This window comes from Poecilia formosa, unplaced genomic scaffold (genome assembly GCF_000485575.1).
Source record: "Poecilia formosa unplaced genomic scaffold, Poecilia_formosa-5.1.2 Scaffold192, whole genome shotgun sequence".
In the NCBI taxonomy this organism is placed as follows: Eukaryota; Metazoa; Chordata; class Actinopteri; order Cyprinodontiformes; family Poeciliidae; genus Poecilia; species Poecilia formosa.
In genome coordinates, this window is record NW_006800131.1 from 329,937 (window position 1) to 355,365 (window position 25,429).

Consider the following 25,429-nt stretch of genomic DNA (forward strand, 5'->3'; position numbering starts at 1 on the left):
TAGACTAAAACCTGAATTATCTAGAAATTATTTTGTGTAAAAAAAAATGCAATAATGTTAATAGACATATTCTAACCTGTTAAGGGATTAGAAAAAACGTTAAGGAGAAAATACTTTCCCAAAACAATGTACTTTCCTGGAAAGAAGCTAATTTTGATCCATAGATGAAAATTAAGTAATTTAATCCGGGGTTAGATCAAGGAGGCACCATTTGGCTCCAGAGATGTGCATGAACAGATAAATGGTTTCGTCCTGTACAAACATCAGCCGTTCATCATTTGCTCATTTATTATTTTTCACATCCTGTAAAATCAGCTCTGTGTCTGAACCAGTTAAGGCTTTGTAAAGACATATGGCTGTAAATAAAACTGCGGCAGAGGACTTCTGCTGTTTTCTGACTCGGCTTTGGAAAGCTTAAAGATTTAGTTTCAAAGATCCTTAAAAACGCGACTCTGTAAAAGATTCACCGTCGATAAAAAAATACTTCTGCTGATCTGCATCCATCTTATCGTGTTTCTGCCAAAAGTCAGAAAAGATCAGAAGCTCTGGACTGAAAAAAAAATCAAAACCACATTTGAGATTGTTTTTGTACACAACAGTAAAGACAGTGAAAGGTTGCCGTGACGATGACTGTTGCTGCCGTTGTGCTTTTGAGCAACCCCCACTTTGCATTCCAATCAAAACTCCCAAGTAACAGACGAATGAGACCCTGAAACCATCATTTGTGTTTATGAAGAATTCACCTGACATGAAGGAACAACAGATGCTTTTACTGCAGCAAGACAAACAGGAAGTAGCTGCTAAAAACAGCAGGAAGTCACGAGTCCACGCCCCTCCAGGGAAAAACTACAGGGGTCCCTCTCGTCATGTTTAAAAATCGGTCCATTTGGATCAAGAGTTTGTGGTTTCTCCTCCCAGCGCGATCAAAACCCAGCAGCTTGCGCCTCGTCTCCCTGGCAACGGCATCAATCTCAACAGGAGGAAGTTGGCCCACGACCCAGATTTGAAGTCCCAAACCTGGGGCCTTCTTCTCCCTCCGTGGGGGATGGGGAGGGGAGCGCTGAGCGACTGGTCGGATGGCGGTGTTTGTTGGCATCTGATTGGTCAGAGGGTTCAATCAGTCGCTGTCGGAGCCAACCGCTGACGAGCCTTTCCGCTTCCTCTTCGGCGCTTTGGGCTTTGAGTCTTCCTCCTCCTGCAGCAAACAGACAAACAGAAACAAGGTCATGATGCGTTTCCCCTGGAGCTTAGCCTTAGCTTAGCTTAAAAACACAGACAAACATAATTCGTTTTTATATAAAACACAATAAAGCTGGGACAAGTTCAGGATGTCTAAATAATTTCTTAAAGGGGCAGTGTTGTATGTTTTCCATGTTTTTCATAATGTGATTTATAGCATAGTCAAGTAACTGTTAAATTCAGTTGTTACAAAAATCCTATAGATGCCAAATATGACTTAAAAAAGAAACTTGACTTTGTAATTTAATGCCTTGAAATTGGGCCTCTGTCTCTTTAAAAACTCATGCTGCTTCTGAAACTGCACTTTCAGGAAGTCATCACAACAAGGCTCCTTCATTAACCCTTTATCAATGTTTTTACCAGCGTCACACTGGGAAATAGCTCGCATAGTTCCACTAGGTGTTTGCTAATTACTGCTGGCTAGTCTGAAGGAGCCGAGAGGGGAGGGCTGTTCTGTGAGATGAAGCTTGGAAACTGCAGCTACGAGGAGGGGCTGCATCTCGAAGGCGGAGATAGGTCTAACCAGGCGTTTTGTACAGCTGAATGGTTGCCATGGAGATTAAAGGATTTCTCAAACATGCATGAAAGAATCAAGGCAACAATCTAGGTAATGTTGTTCATGAGGGAATTACATTATAAAACAATTTAAAGTTCAAAAAGTTGATGTTACGTGATACTGCACCTTTAAAACCACAGAAATTTCAACAAATATAAATTTGTTTTTCTGTAAAACACAATAAAGCTGGGACGAGTTCACCACGTTGACATGGGGTCTTAAAAATCCTTTCTAGAATTTCAAATACATCTCAATACATTAGAATGTCATCGAAAATATTTAATTTTATAGAGTCATTACTTGGTAAGCTACTATATTTAAAGCTTTATTTCTGTTAATGTTGATAATTATGGAATCCAGACAATGAAAATATTACATCAAACCATTAAAAAATGATTTTACACAACCGCTGATGGAAGACTAATGACCTGATGGAAGCGACGGAAGATCATAAAATCACAAAAAAGGTTCGGAGTGCTGAATACGAGCATTTATCTTATAAAGTTTGGTGGAAGAAAAAACTATTGTAGAAAAACGTCAAAGAGGATTGTTAAATGGGGGTATTATGTTATATCCAACAACACAGAATCATTTTATAGCACAATCTATTAACTATGTTACCAATAGTTGTTATTCAAATGCTGTATGTATCAAATGTGACAATTTGACACCTTGAAATTGGGTCTTTGTTTCCTTAAGATAATTAAGGTATTTACAGGTTAAGGTTTTCAGGATGCACGTCTCACAACAATTACGTGAAAGTTGGATCGGACTGAAGTGTGAACATGATGTGTTCCTGGGTAAATTATTTCCTCTCGCATCTTTGAGAAAATACATTTATTTAAGGCGAAAAAAAATATTGCTCATTTTACGCAGTTTAAGAAGCAAACATGACGGTCTGTTTTAATCTTCGCTTCACTAAAGCGATCAGAAACAGAAAGGAAGTTATTTTTACGTACTGAGGCACTACTGGAGGCGCTCTCCTCCTCGTTGTTGGTGGGCGGAGCTACGCCCTTCCTGGAGCGAGGCGACGAGGCCGGCGCTTTCCTCCTGGACTTCAGAGGCTTCGCCTGGGAATCCTCGTACTCCTCTGCAAGGGCGAACAGGTCGCTGAACCTGCAGAGGCAGAGCGTCGGTCAAAAGAAACCGTGACATTGTGATGAATGCGTGTTTATAGCATGCTGACCTCATCTTGTGAGCTTCGTCGCAGCTGGCCTGAACGTGCTGCAGAGCCTGAAGGATGGGAGTCTGAGTGAAGACTGAAAGAAAGAGGAGAGCCGTCATCGACCTGAGCAGGATCAGCTGCTGTCTGCGTCCGTGTGTGTGTGTGTGTGTGTGAGTGTGTGAGCTCACAGTTGTTCTTCATGTTGCTGAGACTCAGCCTCAGATTGTCCAGGTGCTCCAGGATCTGTTCCAGGGTCAGCTGAGCCAGTTTGCTGCTCGAACTACGAAGACTGAAGGTAAACAAGAGGAAACTGATTCACTGCTAAGCAGAACAAAAATGCAAAACTTAATTTTTCACTTTTTGGACCTAAAGAGGAACGATCTAGAGTAGCCAGGTGAACTTTAGAGTATGAGTTAATGAGTAGATGTGGCCTTAGTTACTATGACAACAGAAGTAAACCAGAAAGCTTAAAAAAGACGGTCACTTTTTATTGCATATAACATTTTTATAAGTGGATTCTGATTTAAATGTGATAGTTTTGTCCAAATGTATTTAATTTATTCTTGAATTGTGGTGAGGGGCCACAAAAAAATTAGTTCAGGGACGAGAAATGGCCCCTGCACACCAGTTTGAGCCCCCTTGGATGTGTAGTCGTCCCCACCTCTGCCTCTTGCGTGGCTGGTTGTTGTTCTTGATGAGCTGAGCCTTGATGTGTTCCCCCAGCGTGTCATCGTATTTGGACGCCCAGTGGCGCAGGATGCTGGTGGTGAACTGGTCCTCCGGGTGGCAGGGCCGACTCAGAACCATCTTCACCATTTCCTCACTTGGCCTGAGGGCAGGATAAAGACGGAGACGTTAGCACAGGCGACGGGGTCACAACGTGAAAACACGTTTCATCTGGTCGTACTTTTCCCTGCGGAGCTGCAGCAACAGACAGGACAAGGCCTCCGGATGCTCTGGGAACAAGAACACAGAAAGTTTTAAAAACACAACCAATAACTGTTGGCAATACGTCAACCAATCAATACATCAATCAATATGTCAATCAATACATCAATTAATCCATCCATCCATCAACCAATCAATACATCAATCAATATGTCAATCAATACAGCAATTAATCCATCCATCCATCCATCCATCCATCCATCCATCCATCCATCAACCAATCAATACATCAATCAATACATCAATTTATCCATCCATCCATCCATCAACCAATCAATACATCAATCAATCAATATGTCAACCAACCAATCAATTAGTTTTCCATCCATCCATTGAACCAACAACCAACCAAGCAGCCAACCAACCAATGAACCATCCATCCATCCATCCATCCATTGAACCAACCAACCAACCAACCAACCAACCATCCATTGAACCAACCAATCAATCAACCAACAATCCATTGAACCAACCAACCAACCAACCAACCAACCAACCATCCATTGAACCAACCAACCAATCAACCAACAATCCATTGAACCAACCAACCAATCAACCAACAATCCATTGAACCAACCAACCAACCAACCACCCAACCAATCATCCAGTCATAAATTGCATTAATAATCCGTTATTATTATTTTAATCTTGGACATTCTGTTGCCCAGTGAAAGTTGCCACCTTTGTATTTGAGGTGCTGTAGGATGGGGATGATGGTTTCCAGTGGGATGCTGTGGGCCAGGAAGAGCTGCCAGGTGCTGTACTGTTCAAACGTTTCCCACTCCAGAGACTGAACTGAGGAGGAGAAACAAACAGTACACGTTGGAGTCCACAAACCCACGGGAAGCAGAACCACGCTCTGGATCTCGGTTCCTTACTGAGAATGTTCAGAACCGAGTCTTTCCGGAACATGACCAGGTTCCCCATCATCACGTGACACATCAGCTCCTGTAGCTGAACACAGACACATCCAGGTGAGCGTCATAAAAAAAAACTTTAATTAACACACCAACACTTCTAATGTGGCCCTTAGATGAACACATAAATAAAGACTTCAGGAAATCAATTATGTGCTTTAATATTATTCTATCAATCAAAACAACTTTTAATCTGTTTACTGCCAAATTACATCAATCCATCCCTCCACTTCCTCATGAAAGTCAGGATTAAGTGATGCTAACTCCGACCTGCAGGTGGCAGTGTTTCTTACTCATTTTCTACTGACTTCACTGATATGTCGAGTAACTAAAAGTTGGAGTAACTGTCATCCATGAGTGCAAATATTTCTAAATTAGTTCCACAAAATCTGTAATTTTGACAGCAAGAAAAAAAAAAAAGAATTGTGAAAACTGTTGTAACGTCCTGGTGGATCCAACGAGAAAAGAGGCTCAATATTATTTCATTTTAAGAAGTGCTTATCGAATGTAGACGCGTTCTGTTAATATCTTAACAGTTTTTATGGGGTTTTGCATTTCATACGTTCTGGCCCTTTAAGAACATTCATGGTGTTGCTCTGACGCCACTGGAGTTACCTGCATGGAGTCGATGACGGCTACGATCATGTTGAGCAGCTCGCCGCTCCTCAGCGTCTCATCTGGAAACTAAACACACACTTTCAGTGGGAATGTGTTCAGCAACACGTGGGGGAGGAGTTGCTCAACACAGCCTCTCCAGAACCTCTTTGAGGTACGGGGTCAGAGGTCAGCCAGTGTTTACCTCGGAGTAGATGGACGGCGTGAGGTAGCAGAGCAGCCGGACGTCGTCCTCCTGACACGCCTTCATGTCCATCATGAGACACGTGTGCAGGTCGCCAAGCGCCGTCGCCTGGGCAAACGACTCGTACAGCATCATCTTCCCGTTCGCCGCTTTGCTGTCAACACAAACGCACAGATGATCACATGAATCAAATAATGTAATGTCTGGGACGTCGCCTATTAGCCGCTAACGCTAGCAACGCTCCTGCAGGCGCCGACACTACGCAGCATTGATTCAGGAACACAAAAAGGAAAATAAAAGGAAAATAAAGACGAAAAACAACCGTAAAGCCAGCTTACAAATTTCATTGTACGCTTTGTGAATCTTTATGAGACTAATTTAGCTCCATACTAATACACTGCTGTAGTTTTTTGACAGGCTTTACAGAAGCGCATCAGTTGTTTTAACGCCCATCATGGGAGATTGTGTTGCGTTCTGAATACGTGCAAAGGGTCAATAATAATAATAAAAAAACACGTTGGCCCGTTTCCTCACCTGGCCTTCAGGTAGTACAGCAGGTGGTATCCGATCTTCGGCTGCTTCTGGTAAAGCTCGGCCAACATGTCCAGCAGCACCGAGAAGCCGCTGTTGTCCTCCTGCATGGTGACCAGGTTCCTGAAGATCAGGCAGACGGGTTTGGAGACGGACTCCTCCAGAGACCTGCAGAGAGCAGCGGAGGCGTCAAACGGACCGGCGCCCAGCGGAGGGACGTCGGGTCGGGTCAGGGAGGACGGACTCACTCCTCGGTGATCTCCTCAGGGAGAACCTCCCCTCTGAAGTGATCTTTGAAGAGCTCAGCCAGACAGGAAGCCAGAGCCGACATCTGCTCCGTGTCGAAGTCGTCCTGGAAAACAAGAACAACTCATTCTGGAGCTGAAACGGTTAACCGGATCAAAGTATGCAATTTTTATAAAAATTATGTTTTTTACATATTTGTTAAAACTTTCACCATGTTGTGACAATATAACATGGGACAGACAATCTGTGAAAAGATCCTCTTCCACCTCCAACCAGAATCCACCAATCACAGCCAGGAAGAGGGTCTTAACGCTGTTAATCAACCCTGTGAAAGCACTGCTAAACATGATAATGGCAGAGAAACAACTTATCGTTAGAGGAAAATCATTTATCCATGGCCATGCTAACTATCTATAGCATTCACAACAGGCTATGCTAGCTGTAGCAGCATTAGCACAGATCAAAGGGGGAAAGAGAGGTGTTGAGTAGCACTAAGACCCGCCTCCTGCCTCTGATTGGTTGTTTCTAGTTGGCGCTGGAAGAAGGAAGGACCTCTGTTTTTTCACAGACTACGTGTTTTATACTGTCATGGTAAAAATTTCAACAAATATGTAAAAAAATATTTTTTAGTTATATACTGCAGCTTTAATTATGGCCCATAAGAAAACAAATACCTTTTTATAACTCACTGAAATGCACGTTAATTGTTCTAACTATTGTTATAATTAAAAAGCAGAAGCAAAGCTAGGCTTGTGCTAACTGTCACATGACCTAAACAGACAGAAAGCTGCAGCACCCATCACAGTTTCTCTTTCACTGTGAAAATTTGACTAAAGATTCCAGAAAAAACAGATTTGTTTGATCAAATTAATTAATTTCTACTTTTTTCTGCTTTGTGTCAAAGTGAACTGACCTCCATGATTAGATCCACAACCTCCTGCATGACCTCGCACTGGGTCTCCGTGTCACTGAGAGGAGGACAGACGTCAGAAACCTGATCACTATGGAGACAGCCGTACTTCCAGACCGAACCTGAAGGGGGCGGCGTTGAGCTCTCACCTGGTCTTCTGAATCTGCTGCACCTTCTCCTTCATGGTGTCGTCTAATTGGTCGAGCCAGGGCGTGATGTCAGCTGGCTCCTCTATCACCGCTTCTTTGATCGGATGGAACCGGAACTCCCTCTTCTTTCCTGCACAGTGATTGGTCAACGGTTAGAGTGATGTCACGTCCCACCAGGAACATCTGCAGCCCTAAAACAACCCATTATAGAGTACTAGAGAGGTACCAATTATTTTATTTAACTTATTTATGTATATGATTAAAAAATGATTAAAAATCTTTAAACGTAATTGATGAATCTGCCCCCCTCGGGGGAGGGCCATAGAAAGTCAGTCCAGGGGCCACAAATGGCCCCCGCCCCGTACTTTGAGCACCCTTAGCTTGCAGTGAATCTCCTCCATTTTTCTACCTTTATTGTTGACTTCCTCCTCATCATCGCTGAACGCTGCCTCCGTGTGGTCGTAGCAGCCCTCCTCCTTGTCCAGGACGTGGTTGTCCATCTCCATGGAAACCGCCTCCTCCATCTTCACTGCAGGGGGCAGAAACATTTCAGCTCAAGGTGTTTCCTGTTGAGTTTTACTGTGAAGCGGCTTTCAGTGTGTGCATGCGCTACCTTCGGTGGGAGGAGACGGCGGGCTGCAGAACTCGGGGAACCGCTCCCTGAGCATCGAGCGAAGCTCTCGGTCCAGTTTTGGGTTATCAAACAGAGGAGCAAGGTGACTGAGAGACAAACCAGATCAGTTAGAGGGAGGAGAACATGTAGATACTTTAAAAAACATAAGTCAGTGAATGAGACGCAGCTCTTACGCCAGCACCCTCTTCTCCATGATGAAGTTGAGTGAATTGAAGACGCCTTGCCGGACCTGAGTCTCCAGCGGGGGGAAGAAGTGAGGGATGATCTGAGGGGTCAATGAGGAGGAGATGTGTTACTCATTGGAAACAATTTTGTGTGTATTTGTGTGTATTTTAGCATCCAGGTTGCGTGTTACCCGGCACATGAAGTCCAGCAGCGTGGCTGTGATGGCAGGATGAGGCTTCATGGAGTGATGCATCACAAGGATGGCCGGTTCTGGAACCAAAATAGATGGAAAATTATACAACCAAACATGTCTGAAAAGCAGAAGTTGAGCCTTCTGCACAACCAACAAGAATGCACCAAATGGTTTCTGGATGGTAAGTAAACAACAAAACACTTGTCTTTTCCAGCAGCCATTGTACAGCGCATATTTAGGACTGTCATAATAACAAATTTTGCTGAATGATAAATTGTCCCAGAAGTTACTGCAATAAACTATAATTTTGTTTTTATGAGACCATTTTCAAGTAACATAATACTAATGGACACATTCTGAGAGCTCAATAAACTTTAAATTCAAATGAACATTTAACACTTAAACTGGAAGATACTTTAAATTTCCACAATAAATAAACAAAACAATAAATAAAATTAATTATGAAATCTCCAAACAAATCTGTCCTTCAAAGAAAAGGTTAGTTGAGATCAAAGCACCAAACTGAACACTTTTATCATCCTGTTTTACCAATAACTGGCAGAAAGAGAAAAAAAAGAATAACCATAAATCACCAAGTGGAAATTATTGACCTTATTTTAATTTTTCATGCGATTAATTGATTAATTGCGTCAGGCCAATGTGTACAGCAGTAAAAGCAACTGACCAAGCTTTCCGGAGCGCTGCCTGGGTTGCTAGGTAACGGATGGAGCTCTGCCTGGGTTGCTAGGTAACGGACGGAGCTCTGCCTGGGTTGCTAGGTAACAGACAGAGGTCTGCCTGAGTTGCTAGGTAACAGAGGTCTGTCTGAGTTGCTAGGTAACAGAGGTCTGTCTGAGTTGCTAGGTAACAACCCAGCGCCCATTGAATGTGACTCAACAATCAGGATGTTTTTTAAACGTGTTGTTTTTCAGACACCAAAAAATATTATATCATTGCCAAGAAATGGGCAGGAGTTTTTTTTTTTAACTCTTCAGCTGAACCCAAATAGACTTGAAAACATGCAAATACGAATTTCGCATAATAGGATTTTGTATGACTATAAGGAAACTGAAAGCTGGTATTGATCAGGAGATCTCGGACTGGGGAAATATAAAACAGAACATGAGCTGCGCTGTCTCTTTAAGACATTTATAAAGCAGATTTTAAATATTGCATAAATTAATGGGTCAAAACATAAAACATTTGTTGAAACCTGCTTTAAATATTGATATGTGAAGATCCAGAACTATTTGTATATTTATGGTTACACTGGTTTCCATAGTAACTGCCAGGTGTTTCATTGTTACCTATATTCATGATGCTGTCTTTCTCTGGGTTGAAGAACAGCCAGTCGTAAAACAAGGCCAGCTTGGCGTTGGAGGCCGCCACATTCGACTGCAGGAAAAGATCACAAGTTAGCTTGTTTAAAAAACACCACTCCTCCCCCTGGGAGCTTGGGGTCGCGACCTCTTACCGTGCAGGTGGTGAGCAACCAGCCAATGATAGCCCAGCGCGGCAGGATGTCAGAGCTCAGCACCTCGTTGGAGGGGTGGACGACACCGCAGATGTAGCGGATCAGGTCACAGCGCAGCGACTGGCTCTCCGCCGTGGACAGGTACTGCCTCTGGAACCAGTCCTGGTACCGCTTCTGCTGCCCGAAACGCACCTGGGCGCAGGTGAGGACGCAAATTCAACCACACGACCAGAGCCTTTCAGAAATCATCACATCCCTTCAACGTCTCCGTAATCTGACTGAGAACCTCAGACTTAAACTGGTTTTATGAGACAAACCAACACAAAATACAGCAAAACTGGGAAGCTGAAGGAAATGATACATAGTTTTATAATTACTTTACAAATTAAAATATGAAAAGTGTGATGATCTTCTTTAAGAAGATGTAAATTTACCTCTGGGTTCAATAATGTATTTTTAAATTTGAATTTAGTTTGAAGTTCAGAATAAATTAGGACAAAATTACAACTTTTAAATCAAAATCTACTCAGAAAAACGCAACACAAAGTTCTAATCTTTTCCAAGCTTTCTTTTACTTCTGTTGTCATGGTAACTAGGACCACATGACAAGAAAAACAGATTTAAAAGTAAATTTGGTGTAATTTTGTTGTGGAAATTCAATGCAATTGTTAGGCCTGTCGCAATAATCAATAAATCAATTAATCACATGATAAATTAAAACAAAGTCAATAATTTCCATTTGTATGATTTATTGTTTTTCTCTTTCAGATAAAAACTAGATGACAAAAGTCTTCAGTTTTTTTATGTTTACTGTGACTTTATAATTCATTTTATTTGCTGTTTCTGTTGTTTTATTTATTTTGGATATTTAAAATGTCTTCCAGTTCCAGTGCTAAATGTTTGTTAGAATTTAAAGTTTATTGATCTTTGAGAACATGTTCTTTCATTATTCTACCATTATATTACTTGAAAATTGTCTCAAAACAACAATGTCATCGTTCATCATAATAACTTCTGCATCAATTTTTCGTCCAGAAAAATTTGTTAAAGTGACAGGCCCAGCAATTAAAAACTGACCTGCATCTGTTTTATATCCATATTTAAATCAACAGTTATTGAGTCACTAAGAGCCTCAGACCACAGCTTTAATCACTGTCATTAAGTTCCCTAAGGTTTGTGTTTGAAGCTCAGAGGGTGTGAATACTTCTGGGTTATGTTTTTACCCTGGAGGTCATGAACAGCAGCTTGGTCTCCATGTCTGGAGTCAGTCGACAGGCGAGGAATTTCCGAGACGTTCGAGCTGTCAGGAGCTGGAGGATCCCTGCAGGAACGACATCGCAGTCAGAGACAGACATGTCAGGAAACAAAGATAAAAGAAAACGACAGCATAACAACATTTGGAACTGGGCGAAACAGTTTAAAAGTAAAATCTCTGATCTTTTCCTTTTGTCTTATTAGTTTATTATTGCATTTCTATTACTTTAACTTTGTGACATCATGACTTTATTTTCGTAAAAAAACAATAACTTGGCTAGACTCATATTTTGTTGTAGAGTTGATCTGAATTCAATTCAAAGTCCAAATAAACAGAAGCTGCAAAATAGGCTTTAAAACAAGATGGCCGCCCTCTGTGTGCTGACGTCACTCTGAACTATGGAAACCGAAGCATTGGTGAGAAAAAATCCAGGTCTTTCCAAAAATTAAATCTTAAAAAAAAAAAAAGAAAAAGAAGTGATTATTTGATGAAAAATGCACCTTTCCGTCCCTGTGGCCGTTTTTCAGGTAGTGAAGCTGAGCTCACCTGTAAACTGAGGACTGAGAACCTGCGGGTTGTGCAACAAATCCCGCCACAGCAGCTCCATTTCTGGGATCCGAGCGACATTCTGCAGCAGACGAACCAGATCTCTGCCGATGATGAGGCACTCCATGAACTACAAACACAGAGAGAGAAAGTTATCGACGTGAGAACGAGAACTGAAACAGGAGATCTTCCTTTCCTCACTTTTTCCCGCAGCATGCTGATGCAGAAGTCCACTTCCTTCTGGCGCAGAGGCAGCAGGTTCGGCGTGCCGTGATCCACAATCAGACGGAGGTAGGTGTACACCGACATCGCTATTAGCATCCCGCTCTTCAACACCCACTCCCTTCAGAGAACAAAAACATTTAGAGATTTAATCATGAAAATTCACCAAACTGTAAGCATGATCTATTATGATTCCTTGAACAAGTTAGGACAGATCCACAGGCTTTAAAAACATTTTCATCACATTTTTTGCACCAAATTATTCTTATGTAAGATTTTAATCCGGTCAGTTCTGCCTATTTTGAGCTCCTATAAGTTGTTTTTGGGTATCTGTTACTTTAAATCCAAATAAAATGCTGTGACTCAACGTTTACACTCACACATTGTAAAAATGGCTACAAACACATGCGCAATTATACAACCGTAAATCTTTGAAAAGCAGAAGCGGAGCCTCCTGCACATCCAGCAAGAATGCAGCAAGTGGTTTCTGGATGGCAAGTCAACAACAAAACACTAGTCTCTACTGCTGGCTGCTGGACTCTTCCAGTAGCCATTGTACAGTGCATACAGCTGACTAAATGTGCTGGAGGTCTGCTTGGGTTGCTAGGCAACAGTGCAGAGCCCATCAAATGCGACTCAACATTTGGAAGATTTTTGAAATGGCTCGTTTCGCATTGCCAAAAAACAGCTGGGTGATTTCTTTAAGCGTCTGGGTTGTTTCTTAAAGACCAACCCAGCACAAGAACACATGAAATGTGAATTTTTCATAGTAGGCCCTCTTTAGAGAACGGATGTGAGTGAGGCTTACTTTTGCTCAAGCAGGATGTCCAGGACGCTCTCGGCCAACCAGATGTTCTTAGCGGAGATGTCTCCGCCTGCAGAAGCAAACAGCAACATCAGAACAAACAGAGCCTGGTTTCTGAAATAAAAGACGAAGTCTGTGTGAATCTAACCTGCAATCTGCTTCAGAAGAGTCATGATGACCCCGTCGGCTCCAATTACTCCACTCTTCACCAGCTCCCTGACCAGCCACACCAGCTGCACACAAACCAACCATTAACACTCTGAGCACATAGATCTAGAGAAACATATCCAAGTGTTTATCTTTAGTTGCAGTGATCACTGCAACAACATCTTCACAGGTCTGCCTAAAACAATCCTCCAGCTGCAGCTGATCCAGACGCTGCTGCTGGCGTTCTGACTAAAACCAGGAAGTTAGAGCACATCACCCAGTTCTACAGTCCCTACACTGGCTCCCTGCAGCTCAGAGACTTTAAAATACTGTTGTCAGTTTATAAATCACTGAACAGCTCAGCACCACAATACATTAAATATCTGCTGTTGTATCAACCTTCCAGACCTCTCAGGTCTTCTGGCTCTGGTTCTGCTCTGAAGAACCAAAACCAAAACCAAATATGGAGAAACAGCATTCAGCTTCTATGCACCACAAATCTGGAACAAATTTCCTGAAAACTGTAAAACAGCTGAAACACTGAGTTCCTTCTTGCTTAGAATCATAATAAATTAAACATAAATAAATAATTTGATGTGTAATGATGGAAAAATGTAATGTTTACTGGTTTTTATGACGAAAAGCACTTTGAAATGCCTTATTGCTACACAAATAAACTCGACTGATTGGTTGATTTGTCTTATTTCCTTCACATCGACGATGGGTTCTACCTGCGTTCTGGGATTGTCCTGCAGTTTGAGGAACTTCTCCATCAGGATCTGGTTGATTTTCACCAGCACTATGTTCATCCCGTCCCTGTTGACCAGCGTCAGATCTCTGTAGCACTGTTCCAACACACCAGATCAGAAGGCTGTTATGATTCAGTTGCAGTGATGCTGAAGGAGAGCAGACCTGGAGAGGCGACTCACCCTCTGGGCCTGGGTCGGCTCTGTGAGGACCAGGGTAAACAGACCCAGACAGACCTCCTCATGCTGCTGCTGGCCTTTACACACCTGCACAAAGGATACACAGAAGTTTGTTCAATGATTTCACACAAAAACATTTAGAAAACTCCAGCCTTTAATTTGACGACCCACATTATCGTACTACGTTAACTTTGTTGTCAAAATGAGCGTTTCTTACGTTGGCAGTGAGTGCATCGTTGGCTTCCCGTTCTGACAGCCCATTGGTCAGTGCCTGGACGATCACAACACACCGTTCCAATCTCTGGAACACATAAAATAAACATGAACCATCAAACACACCAACACAAACTCCAGGTCAGCTGGCTGAAAGACAAGCAGACCGTTTGAAAATATTTCTAGTCGTGAAATGTGGAACCTGAAGTAGCCATAGTCTTAATTTAATATATTTAAGTATTAACGTGAAACATTCAATAAACAATCTTCGATTTGTGCAATAAAAAAACTGTCCTAATATGACCATTTAAACCCGCGACAGAAAATACTTCATCTTGAAACAAAAATAAGCTAATTCAACGTGTTCCAATGTAAACACCATCAAACTCTAATAATAATACAGATACTTTTTTTTATGGAGTTTGAACCTTTCCTTAGGATAAGAAGAATTCACTCATGTATAAACTAGTTGACCTTTTGGTATTTAAAGACATTAACCAACAGGCTATTAGGCTGATTTCAGAAATCCAGCTAAAAGTTCAATCTTAGTGGATTAAAACTTCAGCAAAAAGCCCTGACCATGTACCTACAAGCAATGACAAAGAACAAATGATTTTTATGTTTGCAATAATTTTAGAAATTCTTGAAACTGCAATAGCAAAAGAAAAGTTGATTTTTGGGTACCAGTTGAAATATATGCCTACTTTCTTCTTTTCTCTCTTTATCCTTTGTAAACTTTAGCATTGTGTTGCTATGAGACTCTGTCCAATTGGCTAAATATTGCATTGGCATACACTGCAAGTTCATAACGCTTGGAACATATTGACCAAGAAGTACTGCACTCCAAACTGTCCTTTGGAATATAAATATTGCAATGTTCTACACACTAAGCTTTTAAAACTAGTCACAATGCATAAATATTGGCATCAGAATCAAAACAATAAATTAAGATTAAATATGTAACAATAACAGTTCAACATTTACTTAGCAGAAGCATGAATGTTTGTTGCTTTTGTGGTTTAAATAACACCAGCTCCCTCATTTTTATAGATTTTACTTTTAAATCTTTGTGTTAACACCACAATATTGTGGTATTTTTAGTCAGTCAAGGTAAACATGGTGGCCTTACAAATGGTGCAATCAGTGCATCTTCAGCTTTTCGTCTTCAGGTTAAAGAGGAAAAGTGAAAGTAAACGCACTTTTCTTTGGTTGCTTTTCTGAACCAACCGTGGACGATTCCACAAGTAGTTATAATTTAATAAAAAATAAACAGGGTATCAACAGTTCTGACATGTGAAACAGGACGCATGCGCAACTGTCACATAGGTCTCATCCATATGTTTACGTAGCATTAGCATGCTAGGCTATATTTCATGAACTTGGAGATTGTAAATAGAAACAGCAGCGTTTCTAAAAGCCCAAACACTGAAAACAAACACTACAACTTTATCTCATTCAGCTCCATGTCTTCAGCAAGGTGTTCACACACCTCACAGGTCTATTCCTGTTAACTACCGCCGCTAACCTTCTGCTAGCTATGCTAACTAGCCTGTTAGCAGCAGCACTTGATAAAATGGTTCCATGTCTTTGTACCTTTGGCTTTTCTGCACAAATTTAATTTAATTGGGTCTATTATATCAACGTCCTGTCTCGGTTCATCCAAAATAAAATTAGGTATCCAAGCTAACCAGTCCTGGTCTCCCTACCTCCTCTAACTCGTCTTTAGCATCCAGCTGGGTGGACACCAGGAGCCGGCCCTGTGGCTTCGCCTTTGCCGGTGCAGGCTCCATCTGCTCCCGCCGCGCCTCTCCGGGGCCCCGCGGAGCTGTGCTGGGTTGGGACTACCGTTTCAGTGATGTTGTGGGTGTCTGTATCGATGTAATGGAGAGTCACGGGGGCTGTGGCCCGGGCCAGAGCCTCGCTGTGAATCACTTCGGCCAGTTGATATGTGTTTTTAAAACTTATTTGGAGGCAGCTTGGATACCAGTCTGACTCCGTAACACCGTCCGACCACAGTAACATAACGGACATCCGCACAGACTGAGCTGGGGTACGGTGCGTGAACAACGGAGCCCAATGACCAATCAGGTTGCACGTTGGTCTGAGCAACGTCAGTAACAACCAATAGCAAGCTAAAGAATCAAAGGCCAATCCCTGAATAACTAACTATACAGGCATCCACCTGCATGGAAACGAAACAACTTTATCTTGTTTACAAGTAACGTATAAATGCAAAAAATTGTGAGAACACATGATTTCCCTGGTAAGCATGCATGGAAAGGCTTAAAATGATTGCATATTTTATTGTAATAGCATAATCTCACACGGGAAAATTAAAACAACTACCACCAAAAAATCTGGTCAAATAAGAGTAGCACTCCAATTATACCAATAAATTACTCAAGTAAAACTAAACCGTAGTCGACCAAGAAATTACTCAAGTAAGAGTAAAAATCTACTTGGCAAAAAAGTAACTTAGGTTCTGAGGAACAGATAAAAAAGTTTATATTTTACAACAATGCCATCAGAAAGAAAATAAAATTTACATTCAAAGTTCAGTATTTTAAAAACTAAAACTTAATGCAAATTAATACTTACAAAAGGTAATTCCTGACACAAGACTTTTTACCCCGACTAAATGATTTCAATAACATTTTCCAAAATTTTCACTGAGAGATTATGCACATGTTATAAAATAAAAAAAGTACTTTTTATACATCTTTACTAGTGGTGCCAATAAATGGGTCTGGAATATTTAATAAAATATATTTCAAATCACCTAAAACTACAGCATGTTACAGTGCAAGTTCCTGAAACTCTGTATTTTCAAACTGATACCTTAACAACTCCATAAAGTTACTGTACTTGTGGACTGTACCAAGCACATACCTGTTTATTAAACTAATTAAATGTAATTTTTTTGGTAATATATCCATAAACACCTTCAAAGAGTGATTACAGGTTGTCATATAGATCACCAGTCTATCACAGGGCTACACAGACATGCCTCATAAAATACAATAATATTTAGTAAATTAGAATATGTGTTAATTTCTGATAAGGTTTGTTTGTCAGATTAAAAGTAAAATATTATTAAACATGCTTTTCATTTAGTCCACATTCCTGCATTAAAAATATTGTTTTACTTGTCAGGTGTAATATTCTAATCTTAAATGTCTTTTATCCTTACCTGTAAGTGGAAAATCATCAAAAATATTAGAAATAAAGTTTGTGTGTTTTAATTGCTCACATGCGAACCTGCAGAAAAACCAACTTATGCCTTGTGTGACTTTTCAAACTCTGACATTTCCCTGTTTTTTCTAAAACATTTCTGAGATTTTTTAGCGGAAATGTAATTTTTTTTAAAAATTTGGAATATCCCTAATACACTGAAATATTAGCTTCACCTTGTATGCATCATTTATCAGCATCACAACCTGCAGGGAGAAACAAATTCAACTCATTTTAAATACACTTTTGAATAAAAGACAAATTTCAGAAATTTTGCGTTGACTTTTGAACAAAGAAATGTTAAAATATGAAAAACGTTCTCGGTTATTCTAAATATATAAAAATGAAACACAATACATGCAAACTGCACACAGAAAACTACCAGGAGACGTTTAAACAAAAGTAACAATACCCATTTTATTATGTATTTACACAAGTTTTGATGTTTTATCTTACAAATGAAACATTCGTCTTGTCTGTGTCTACTCTTTTCTACAGTTTATCCCTGGAGAAACCAGCTTGGATCAGTCAGTCTGAAAACACCGTCCAGCTGTTTGATTCTCAGTTCTTCTCATTTTCTCCCAGCAGCCAGTACGTCCTCATGCGACCTTTGCCCTTCACTTCAATCTCCCCTCTGAGCTGAAGCTGGAAGGAGCCGAACTCCTGCAGGACCTGACGAGTCGCCTCCGACACGTGAATCTTGAGGGCTGAGAGGGAAACATGTCTGACATTACTGAACTGAATTGAATCTATTGTTTGTCACTGTGCTATCTTAAATGCAAAATGTTTATATTTTTGTACAGTTTTGGCTTAATTGCAGCTCTGAGTGTATCGTTCTTTCAGAAAATGTCCTCTAATTGAGTCTGTACACTAAAGTTAACGATTAATCGATTGCTAAATTAGTAAATTATTTCAATTAATCACAATTAATCGTTTTGGTTCTAATTAGTATTTCTATTTTTTACATAAATTGTGTCCTAGGTTACATTTTTAGAGAAGAAATATGGCTAATATTAGCTTCTATAATAAACAGATAAAAATAGACATGAGCCAGTTAAACTCATGTGCAAGTGTGGATTTTATTATTCTGTGTGAGTTGAATTGTCCAATTGTCCAGCAGAAGATAAACAACCTTTGTAAACACATTTAATTTGCCTAGTTATATGTAATGAATAGTGCTTGAACTTTGCATGGTGGTTCTGTAAAGTTCTAACTTTTTGGTTCTGTGGGTGTAAATGCTGGAGTTTTCTGCTGATGCGTGTGCGGTTTCCTGCAGGTCTCACCCTCTCCTGTCGACTCCATGCGTGACGCCGTGTTGACCGTGTCTCCAAACAAACAGTACCTGGGCATTTTTAACCCGACCACACCTGCACACACTGTGCCTAGATGAGAACACACCAACAACTCAGGTCATTGGGGCGTTTTTGTAGTTTGCTGTTAGGTTTGCGTGCGGCGGCGCGGCCGTACCGCTGTGGATGCCGATGCGAAGCCGCAGCTGCTGACTGGGTCGGTGTCGAATTTTGAAGCTCTTGACTGCGTCCAGCAGAGCCAGAGACATCCGGGCGACTTCCCGACCGTGTCGCTTACCATTCCTGACCGGCAGACCCGACACCACCATGTAGGCGTCCCCAATCGTCTCCACCTGAAGAGACCGCAGAAAATGAACCGTTTAACATTTAGCCCAACTGGCAGCTATGGGGGCTTGTCAGGGGAAATGTAGAAAAACAAAGGAGTAAATTTAAGCCAAAAAACTCCAAAATTTTTAGATTAATTTTTAAAAATTACTCGAAAAAAAATTGGAAACTTCTGAGTTTGAAAAGTCAAAAATTTTCTAGAAATTCTGAAATTTTGAGGTTAACTGAAACAAATTCTACAAAAAAATGTAAGAATTTCTGAGCTTGAAAAGTAAAAAGAAATGCGATTAAAAATCTCTGAAATTTTCTAGAAAGAAACTTGGAAGTTTTGGGTTTCAAAAGTCGAAAATTTTCGAGTTTGTTGGAGAAAATTGTAGACTTTCAAGCTCAGAAAGTTTTTCTAGAAGATTTCTACGATTTTTTGGCGAAAATTTACTTTTTTTTTCCAATCTAAAATAGCCATGATACGCCTCCTATCCAGGATTTTAAACTGAAATATTAGTTTCACCTTGTAAACATCAAAGTTGTCTATGATGGCATCAAAGCACGTGTAGAGATCATTTAGCAGGGTCACAACCTGCAGGGAGAAACAAATTCAATCATTTTTAATACAAATACAAAACAGAGGAGCCAGTTTACTTTTTTCAATAAAAGATACATTTCAGACATTTTGTGTTGAATTTTGAACAAAAAAAAAAGTTAAAATAAGAAAAAATGTTCTCTATAATTATAAATATATAAAAATATAATGTAATACATCTGAAAGGAGGAAAGTTGCTGTCTTGCAAAAGTATCCACACCTCTGGAAATACAAAATTCCTTTGTGTAAAAACCATAAATAAAACTTGTGGTTCTTACATTTGTTTTCCAGGATATTGTGGTGCAAAGATATGTGTCCTTTCCATTTCTTGTTTATGTGTGTTATTATATACCATTATCATATTCGAAATAAATAAATGAAATAAATATTTTGATGGTGAAACACAGTAATTCATGCGAAGGGGAAAGAAATTATTTTATACACTTTTGTTTTCTAAAAGTTTCATATTAGGGGTGAGCATTTACCATATCGTTTATCATTTTCTTATCACGACAATAATTTTGATTTATTGCTCTGGTGATAAATTGAATCTGAAAACGCCTAATTGAAAGGTTGACTCTCTTCACTAATTATTTGGCTTCTGAAGGTATTTGTTTGCACTTATTTAGGGGTATCAGAGTAAAAAAGGTTGACAATTTCTGCATTATTTCATGTTTATCTACCACATAAAATCCCCCCATTTTGTGTAAAAGTTGATTTGTTGTGATTTCCTTCGCTAGAAACAGGAAATCTGAGGTGTAGTTACTGTCTTTCTCCACTAGATGTCAGTCTAGTTTTAATCTCCCGGTGTTCTGCTTCATTTCCCTCCAGTTAGGGCTGGTTTCTTGGTTTCCACCGACCTGCAGCGGCGTGCTCTCTGCAGACAGAGCGGTGAAGCCGACGATGTCGCTGAAATAAATTGTGACCGAGTCGAAAGCTTCGGCCTGAACAGTCTCGCCTCGTTTCAGCTGGTCGGCTACCGAACTGGAACCCAAAAATAAAAGCATTTCAGCCGCATTGCTGCTGCAGAAAACACTTAATGCACACAGTTTATCCGTGGAGGATATTTACTGTGGTAGTATCTGATAGAGCAGAGCCTCGGCTTTGCGTTTCTCCTCGTTATAAGCTTGAGTTCGCTCCTCCACCAGCTCCTCCAGGTTGTTGGCGTATTGCTCCATGCGAGACAGAAGGTTGTCCAGGATGTTGGAACCGTAACCTCTAAAAATACAAACAACCAACAAGAAAACAAATGAAAAAAGCCTTATTTTATATTAAAATGTTTTTCCCTTAATTGTTTTTGCTAAAACATTTTCTATTTTAATTTAAAAGTCACTCAAATATCATAAACCAAGCCTCTTTTCCTTTAAGACATTAAGAGTAGACTCACTGTGACACAGAGAAATCAAATTACAAATGGCTGAATTGTCGGTAATAATCAATAGATCAATTAATAATGTGTGAATCTTTAATTTTAGGAAAGGACCAACCAAGAATGTGATTTGCTTTCTAATAGAAAAACAACGGTTGCTTCATTTTTATCTCATAATATCGTTTACTGTGGCGTCTTTGGTCAAATTAACTTGAACTGAGGTGTTCTGGCTGTGCCTTAAATTTTAATATTTGCCGGATCTCATTGATTTTTCACACTCTAAAACTCAAACGAACATACTGTTTTGTGTCAAACTTTTTCCTTCCACTAAACTTTTCATTAATACACATGGAGACACCACCTTGAATTAGCAGTGAACTTTTAATGGAGGATCTCGACGACAGTCGAACGTCAACATAATTATGTATAAAAAGTCGTTTTGTGATTCTAATTTACTAAAAATCATTTTGGTTTTATTTTAATTAGCTGTAAGCCATAATGAAACAATAATAATTAAGTGTAATTATTATTATTATTGATTATTAATATATTCTGATGTGTATTTACTATAAAGTCTAGTTTTCTTGTAACAGTAAGTTGTTTCTCCACCATTAGCACATCGAGCAGCACCTACATGAGTGTGATTGACAGCACTAAGGCCTCTTGGCTCTGATTGGTTGTTTTTGACCAGGATTGGTGCATTCGATCTTATAGTTTCTCCTCTTTATTTATCTTAATGAACAATTTTTCTAAATGTAACTTTTCGTTATTTTTGGTAGTTTTAGTTAAATGTTGATTTTTCCGTAATAGGTTAATTTTGTTAGTTTCAAATAGTAAGATAAATGAACCCATTCTGGTTCATTCGTCTGAATGAATGTGGTTTCCCCACCTGTGCTGCTTCCTCAGGAGGATCTTGATGGTATTAAAGTCGGGCCTCTCGTTGGGCTCCTCGCTCCAGCAGCGCTGCATGAGGACCCCGAGCTCCTCGCTGTGGCTGTGGAAGCAGAGCGAGGGCCGCAGCGGAGGGACGCCGTCTTGGATCACCGCCTGGATGATCTCTGTTACGCGCAGAGGCGTCAAGTTAGAGCAGCCGGGTTACAGCGAAACAACAACAACTAGATCTACATGTTGCCGCTCTACCTGCGGACCAAAACAGACGCGTACTAATAAATATTTAAGGCTCCGGTTGCCGTGGAAACCCACCTGGACGTTCCCGGCTCTGAAACTCAATAGGAATCAGTTCCTGTTGAACATCACTCTGACAACTTGTTGCCTAAAACACATCATCACCTGGAGGAAGTGGCGTCAAAACGTTTTGACACATTGGCCAAAATTATCTAAAATTTAGGGTTATGAATTAAAATAATTCCTTAATATTGATTATAAAAAAGTACTAATTCCACTGGCAGATTATTTCCTCTTATAACGAGACATTTTCCCCATGTTATAAGTGAAATAATCTGCCGGTGGAACTAGAAATTTTATAAATATTAAAGAATTATTGACTTAAAACAAGCTCCTGTATCTGTACCTTTGCCGTGTTTGGTAGATGTTTTTAACTGTTATCATAATTAATGTTGTGTATTGCCGAAGCGGGCCAGGCAGCGACATGTTTACTCCAGAAGTGGAGATAACACCTGACGCCAAGCGGCCAACGAGGCGAAGGGTTAATGACGTGCCGACGGCGAAGGCCCGTCCAGCTGCCAGGCAGGAATGTAAACAGCCCGACGCTTTCATCGCGTTTGTGTTTCGGCTGAGAGATTAGAGGCTGGCTTCGGCGCTGACCTTTGGGAGAGAGGGAGTGCGAGTCGAGGTAGAAGACTCCCTTCAGCAGAGCGACCTCCTGCAGGATCACGCCGAAGCTGTAGACGTCGCCCCGCTGGGTGCCGCTGCAGGGTGGGCACTCCATCCTCAGCAGCTCAGGAGCAGTCCACAGCTTTCCTAAACAGTTCATTCATAAAAAAAAACTACTATTTAACTGGAAAAAAATGTTTTTTTAGAGAGCTTAGCAAATGTACTGACACCTCCTTGAAATGTAGTCACTTTATGGACAGAAAGATTCATATTTTATGTGTATCCAATGCAAAAATCTTACACAAAATGCTGACAATCTCTTCTTGTTACATATATTTATCTAACAGGGTTTTCTTTTAACAATATTATAGTTTCAAAGTTTGTCCAAATTATTTAGTTATTCTTCAAATTCGTCTTGTTGAGTCAAAATGTAACTTTTCCTGCTACCTGCTCTTGGCAGTTGGTGGTTACCGTAGCAACCAGTAACCAGCACCGCCCCCGTTTTCTGTTGCCGTCGGTAACCTTTAGGACCATCAGTTCTGTGTTTTCTTCACCAGTATTATATTTAGATAAATTTAATTATACACGGTTTTATGTGTAACTTTGCCACATTTTGTATAAGTTTTTAACTGTTAGCGCAGTTAATATCGTGCATTTGAGATATGTTTAATTTTATAACTGTCAGCTATTCATTGGGAACCATTGCTATGTAGTAGAGACTGTTTTAAGGTGATTTATTGTATTTTGAATTAAGTAATTCCATAATTATTTTTATTGAAATAAAGTACTTGTTCCACTGGCAGATTATCTCACTTATAACAAGACATTTTCCCCACGTTATAAGTGAAATAATCTGACAGTATTTATAAATATTTAAGAATTGCTGATTTGGAAGAGCTCATGTATCTTGTTGAAAAGTTACTTGTAAGTTAGTTTTGTTTTATTTCAAGTAAGATATTTGCACTAGAAGCTAGACCAAAGATACTTGGTGAGATTTTGAGTTTTTGCAGCGTACAGACTTTACTTGTAATCAGGCTAAAATTGTTACAGACATACTTTTCCTACAATGGAATTTTTTTTTGTCGTTTTATATTTGAAGCGTTTATAATAAGCAGAACCATCACAGAGACTTTTCTGAAAAGTCGACTTCGCTGCTCTCAGATCAGCTTGTATCTGAATTATTAACCTTGGCTAAACATTAGCAAGCGTTTTGAAAGAAAGTGACCCAACTTCTGTTCTTTTACTGAGAATAAAAAGAATTTGAAAACCCTTCTTTTAATACAGCAAATATTCAAAGTCCTTTTTAAGTTTTGGATTTCTTTCAACAAAAAAATATGGACTGCTTTTTTTTTTTTTTTTGCTTTATTTTAGTTTTACTTTCATCTTTCTGGCCCGTGAAAACTTTTGAGTCAACTTCTTTTGATCAATAACTGCAAAAAAGTTCAAGGGGTGTAAATATTTTTTCGACGCCCTGTGCTGTGAACTGGGTAGTGTGTGTTTTGTTCGTACGTGCGTAGAAGGCGTGTGTGTCTTCGGGGCAGCTGCTGGTCCGCAGACTCTGCAGCCCATAGTCTGTGATCTTCAGCACAAACCGACTGTCCACCACACAGTTGGAGGACTTCAGGTTGCCGTGGGAGACGATGACGCTGTTGTGGAGGAAGGCCATTCCCTGCGCAGGCATAATCATTGAAAATGACTGACTGCTGGGTGATTGATTGTAAATATATGGTGGAAATGTGAAATAACTGGAGCATGCAAAGGCTGTCAAATGCTACATGTGAAAATTACTGGATTGGTGAAGTAGATGAATTATTACTGTCAGAAAAACCAGAGCGGCTGCAGTAGAGAGCTGATCAAGAGGCTTTCACATTTCTCTATCTGACTGAAAAATATTTTAAAATATAATAATATTCTGCTCTGAATATGTTGTTCTTTCACAAATTGGCATTTTTTTATTCTGTGTACTCCAGCTAACTATTAATCAATTACTAAATTAGTTGAGCTTTATTTGAATAATTGATTTGTCATTATTAATCCGATTGGTCATCTCAGCACTATATAATCATCACCCATAGAGGAAAGTATTTCAACTCTTCATATCTGATATTTTTGATGGTTATAAAAACCAAAATTTAATGTCTTCAAATATAGAATATTGCAAAAAAAGTTGGAGAATATTTACAGAAAGTTAAGTGGAAGGAAAAAGTGAAGCAGCAAGTTTTTTGATCTGTACTCATCTGCTTTAAAAAGAAAATAAATGTGAATATTAGGTTGTTATATCGGTGATTTTTTTGCATCCTCCAACAGTTTGGTAGAGCAGAATCGGTGAGTTTGGTTGAGCGGGTCGTTACCTTGACGATATCGGTGATGAGCGAGTATCTGAACATCCAGTCCAGAGTGATGCCGTCGCTCTCCATCAGGTCCTGGAAGACAAACACAGGCAGCTTCATCCCGACCCTCTGCTGTTTTAATCATCATCATCATCATCATCATCATCTGTGTGGGCTCGTGAAGCAGCCAGCGGGTAAAACCCCGCAGACGAAGCCGACAACTTAAACAAGCGCGCCCACGCTGCGGCAGAACCACCAGAGTCGTGTCTGGAGTACGGGATGTTATTTCTGCCTCACTGCAGTCAGAGAGCGAGTAGAAAAAAGTCTTAAAGTCCAAAACATTAAAACATCCTGCATCTTATCTGGGCAAAGACAACGCTTTGAAGGAGGGCTGGAACTTTATTTTGAACATTAGTCGATTAATCAGATAAAAAATGGGGACATTCTGCAG

General features: G+C 40.1%; 2 protein-coding genes across 2 annotated transcripts in view; both read right to left on the reverse strand.

The window, feature by feature from the left end:
• Positions 1–270: 270 nt before the first annotated feature.
• On the reverse strand, positions 271–15,830 carry ints3 (integrator complex subunit 3). Its single transcript, XM_007566487.2, has 29 exons — positions 15,747–15,830; positions 14,045–14,128; positions 13,831–13,914; positions 13,633–13,746; positions 12,903–12,987; positions 12,758–12,824; positions 11,929–12,070; positions 11,728–11,857; positions 11,150–11,247; positions 9,927–10,118; positions 9,760–9,847; positions 8,450–8,529; positions 8,268–8,359; positions 8,074–8,180; positions 7,870–7,989; positions 7,461–7,590; positions 7,315–7,369; positions 6,404–6,507; positions 6,159–6,323; positions 5,625–5,778; positions 5,441–5,509; positions 4,787–4,862; positions 4,590–4,703; positions 3,868–3,916; positions 3,622–3,789; positions 3,149–3,249; positions 2,982–3,054; positions 2,755–2,911; positions 271–1,195 (listed from the first exon to the last, which is right to left on the reverse strand). The coding sequence occupies exons 1-29, from the start codon at positions 15,828–15,830 to the stop codon at positions 1,118–1,120; spliced, it is 3,060 nt and encodes a 1,019-aa protein (XP_007566549.1). The 3' UTR covers positions 271–1,117.
• A 1,832-nt stretch (positions 15,831–17,662) lies between these two features.
• The window catches only part of npr1a (natriuretic peptide receptor 1a), a 44,909-nt gene continuing 37,142 nt past the window's right edge, over positions 17,663–25,429 (reverse strand). Inside the window, exons 14-23 of the mRNA XM_007566488.2 lie at positions 25,000–25,071; positions 24,158–24,317; positions 22,640–22,795; positions 21,744–21,912; positions 20,557–20,703; positions 20,346–20,469; positions 19,414–19,482; positions 18,739–18,913; positions 18,555–18,653; positions 17,663–17,978 (exon numbers count right to left, since the gene is read on the reverse strand). Of these exons, the coding sequence (XP_007566550.1) occupies positions 17,833–17,978; positions 18,555–18,653; positions 18,739–18,913; positions 19,414–19,482; positions 20,346–20,469; positions 20,557–20,703; positions 21,744–21,912; positions 22,640–22,795; positions 24,158–24,317; positions 25,000–25,071 (1,317 nt within the window). The 3' untranslated portion in view covers positions 17,663–17,832. The remainder of the gene's footprint in view (positions 17,979–18,554; positions 18,654–18,738; positions 18,914–19,413; positions 19,483–20,345; positions 20,470–20,556; positions 20,704–21,743; positions 21,913–22,639; positions 22,796–24,157; positions 24,318–24,999; positions 25,072–25,429) is intronic.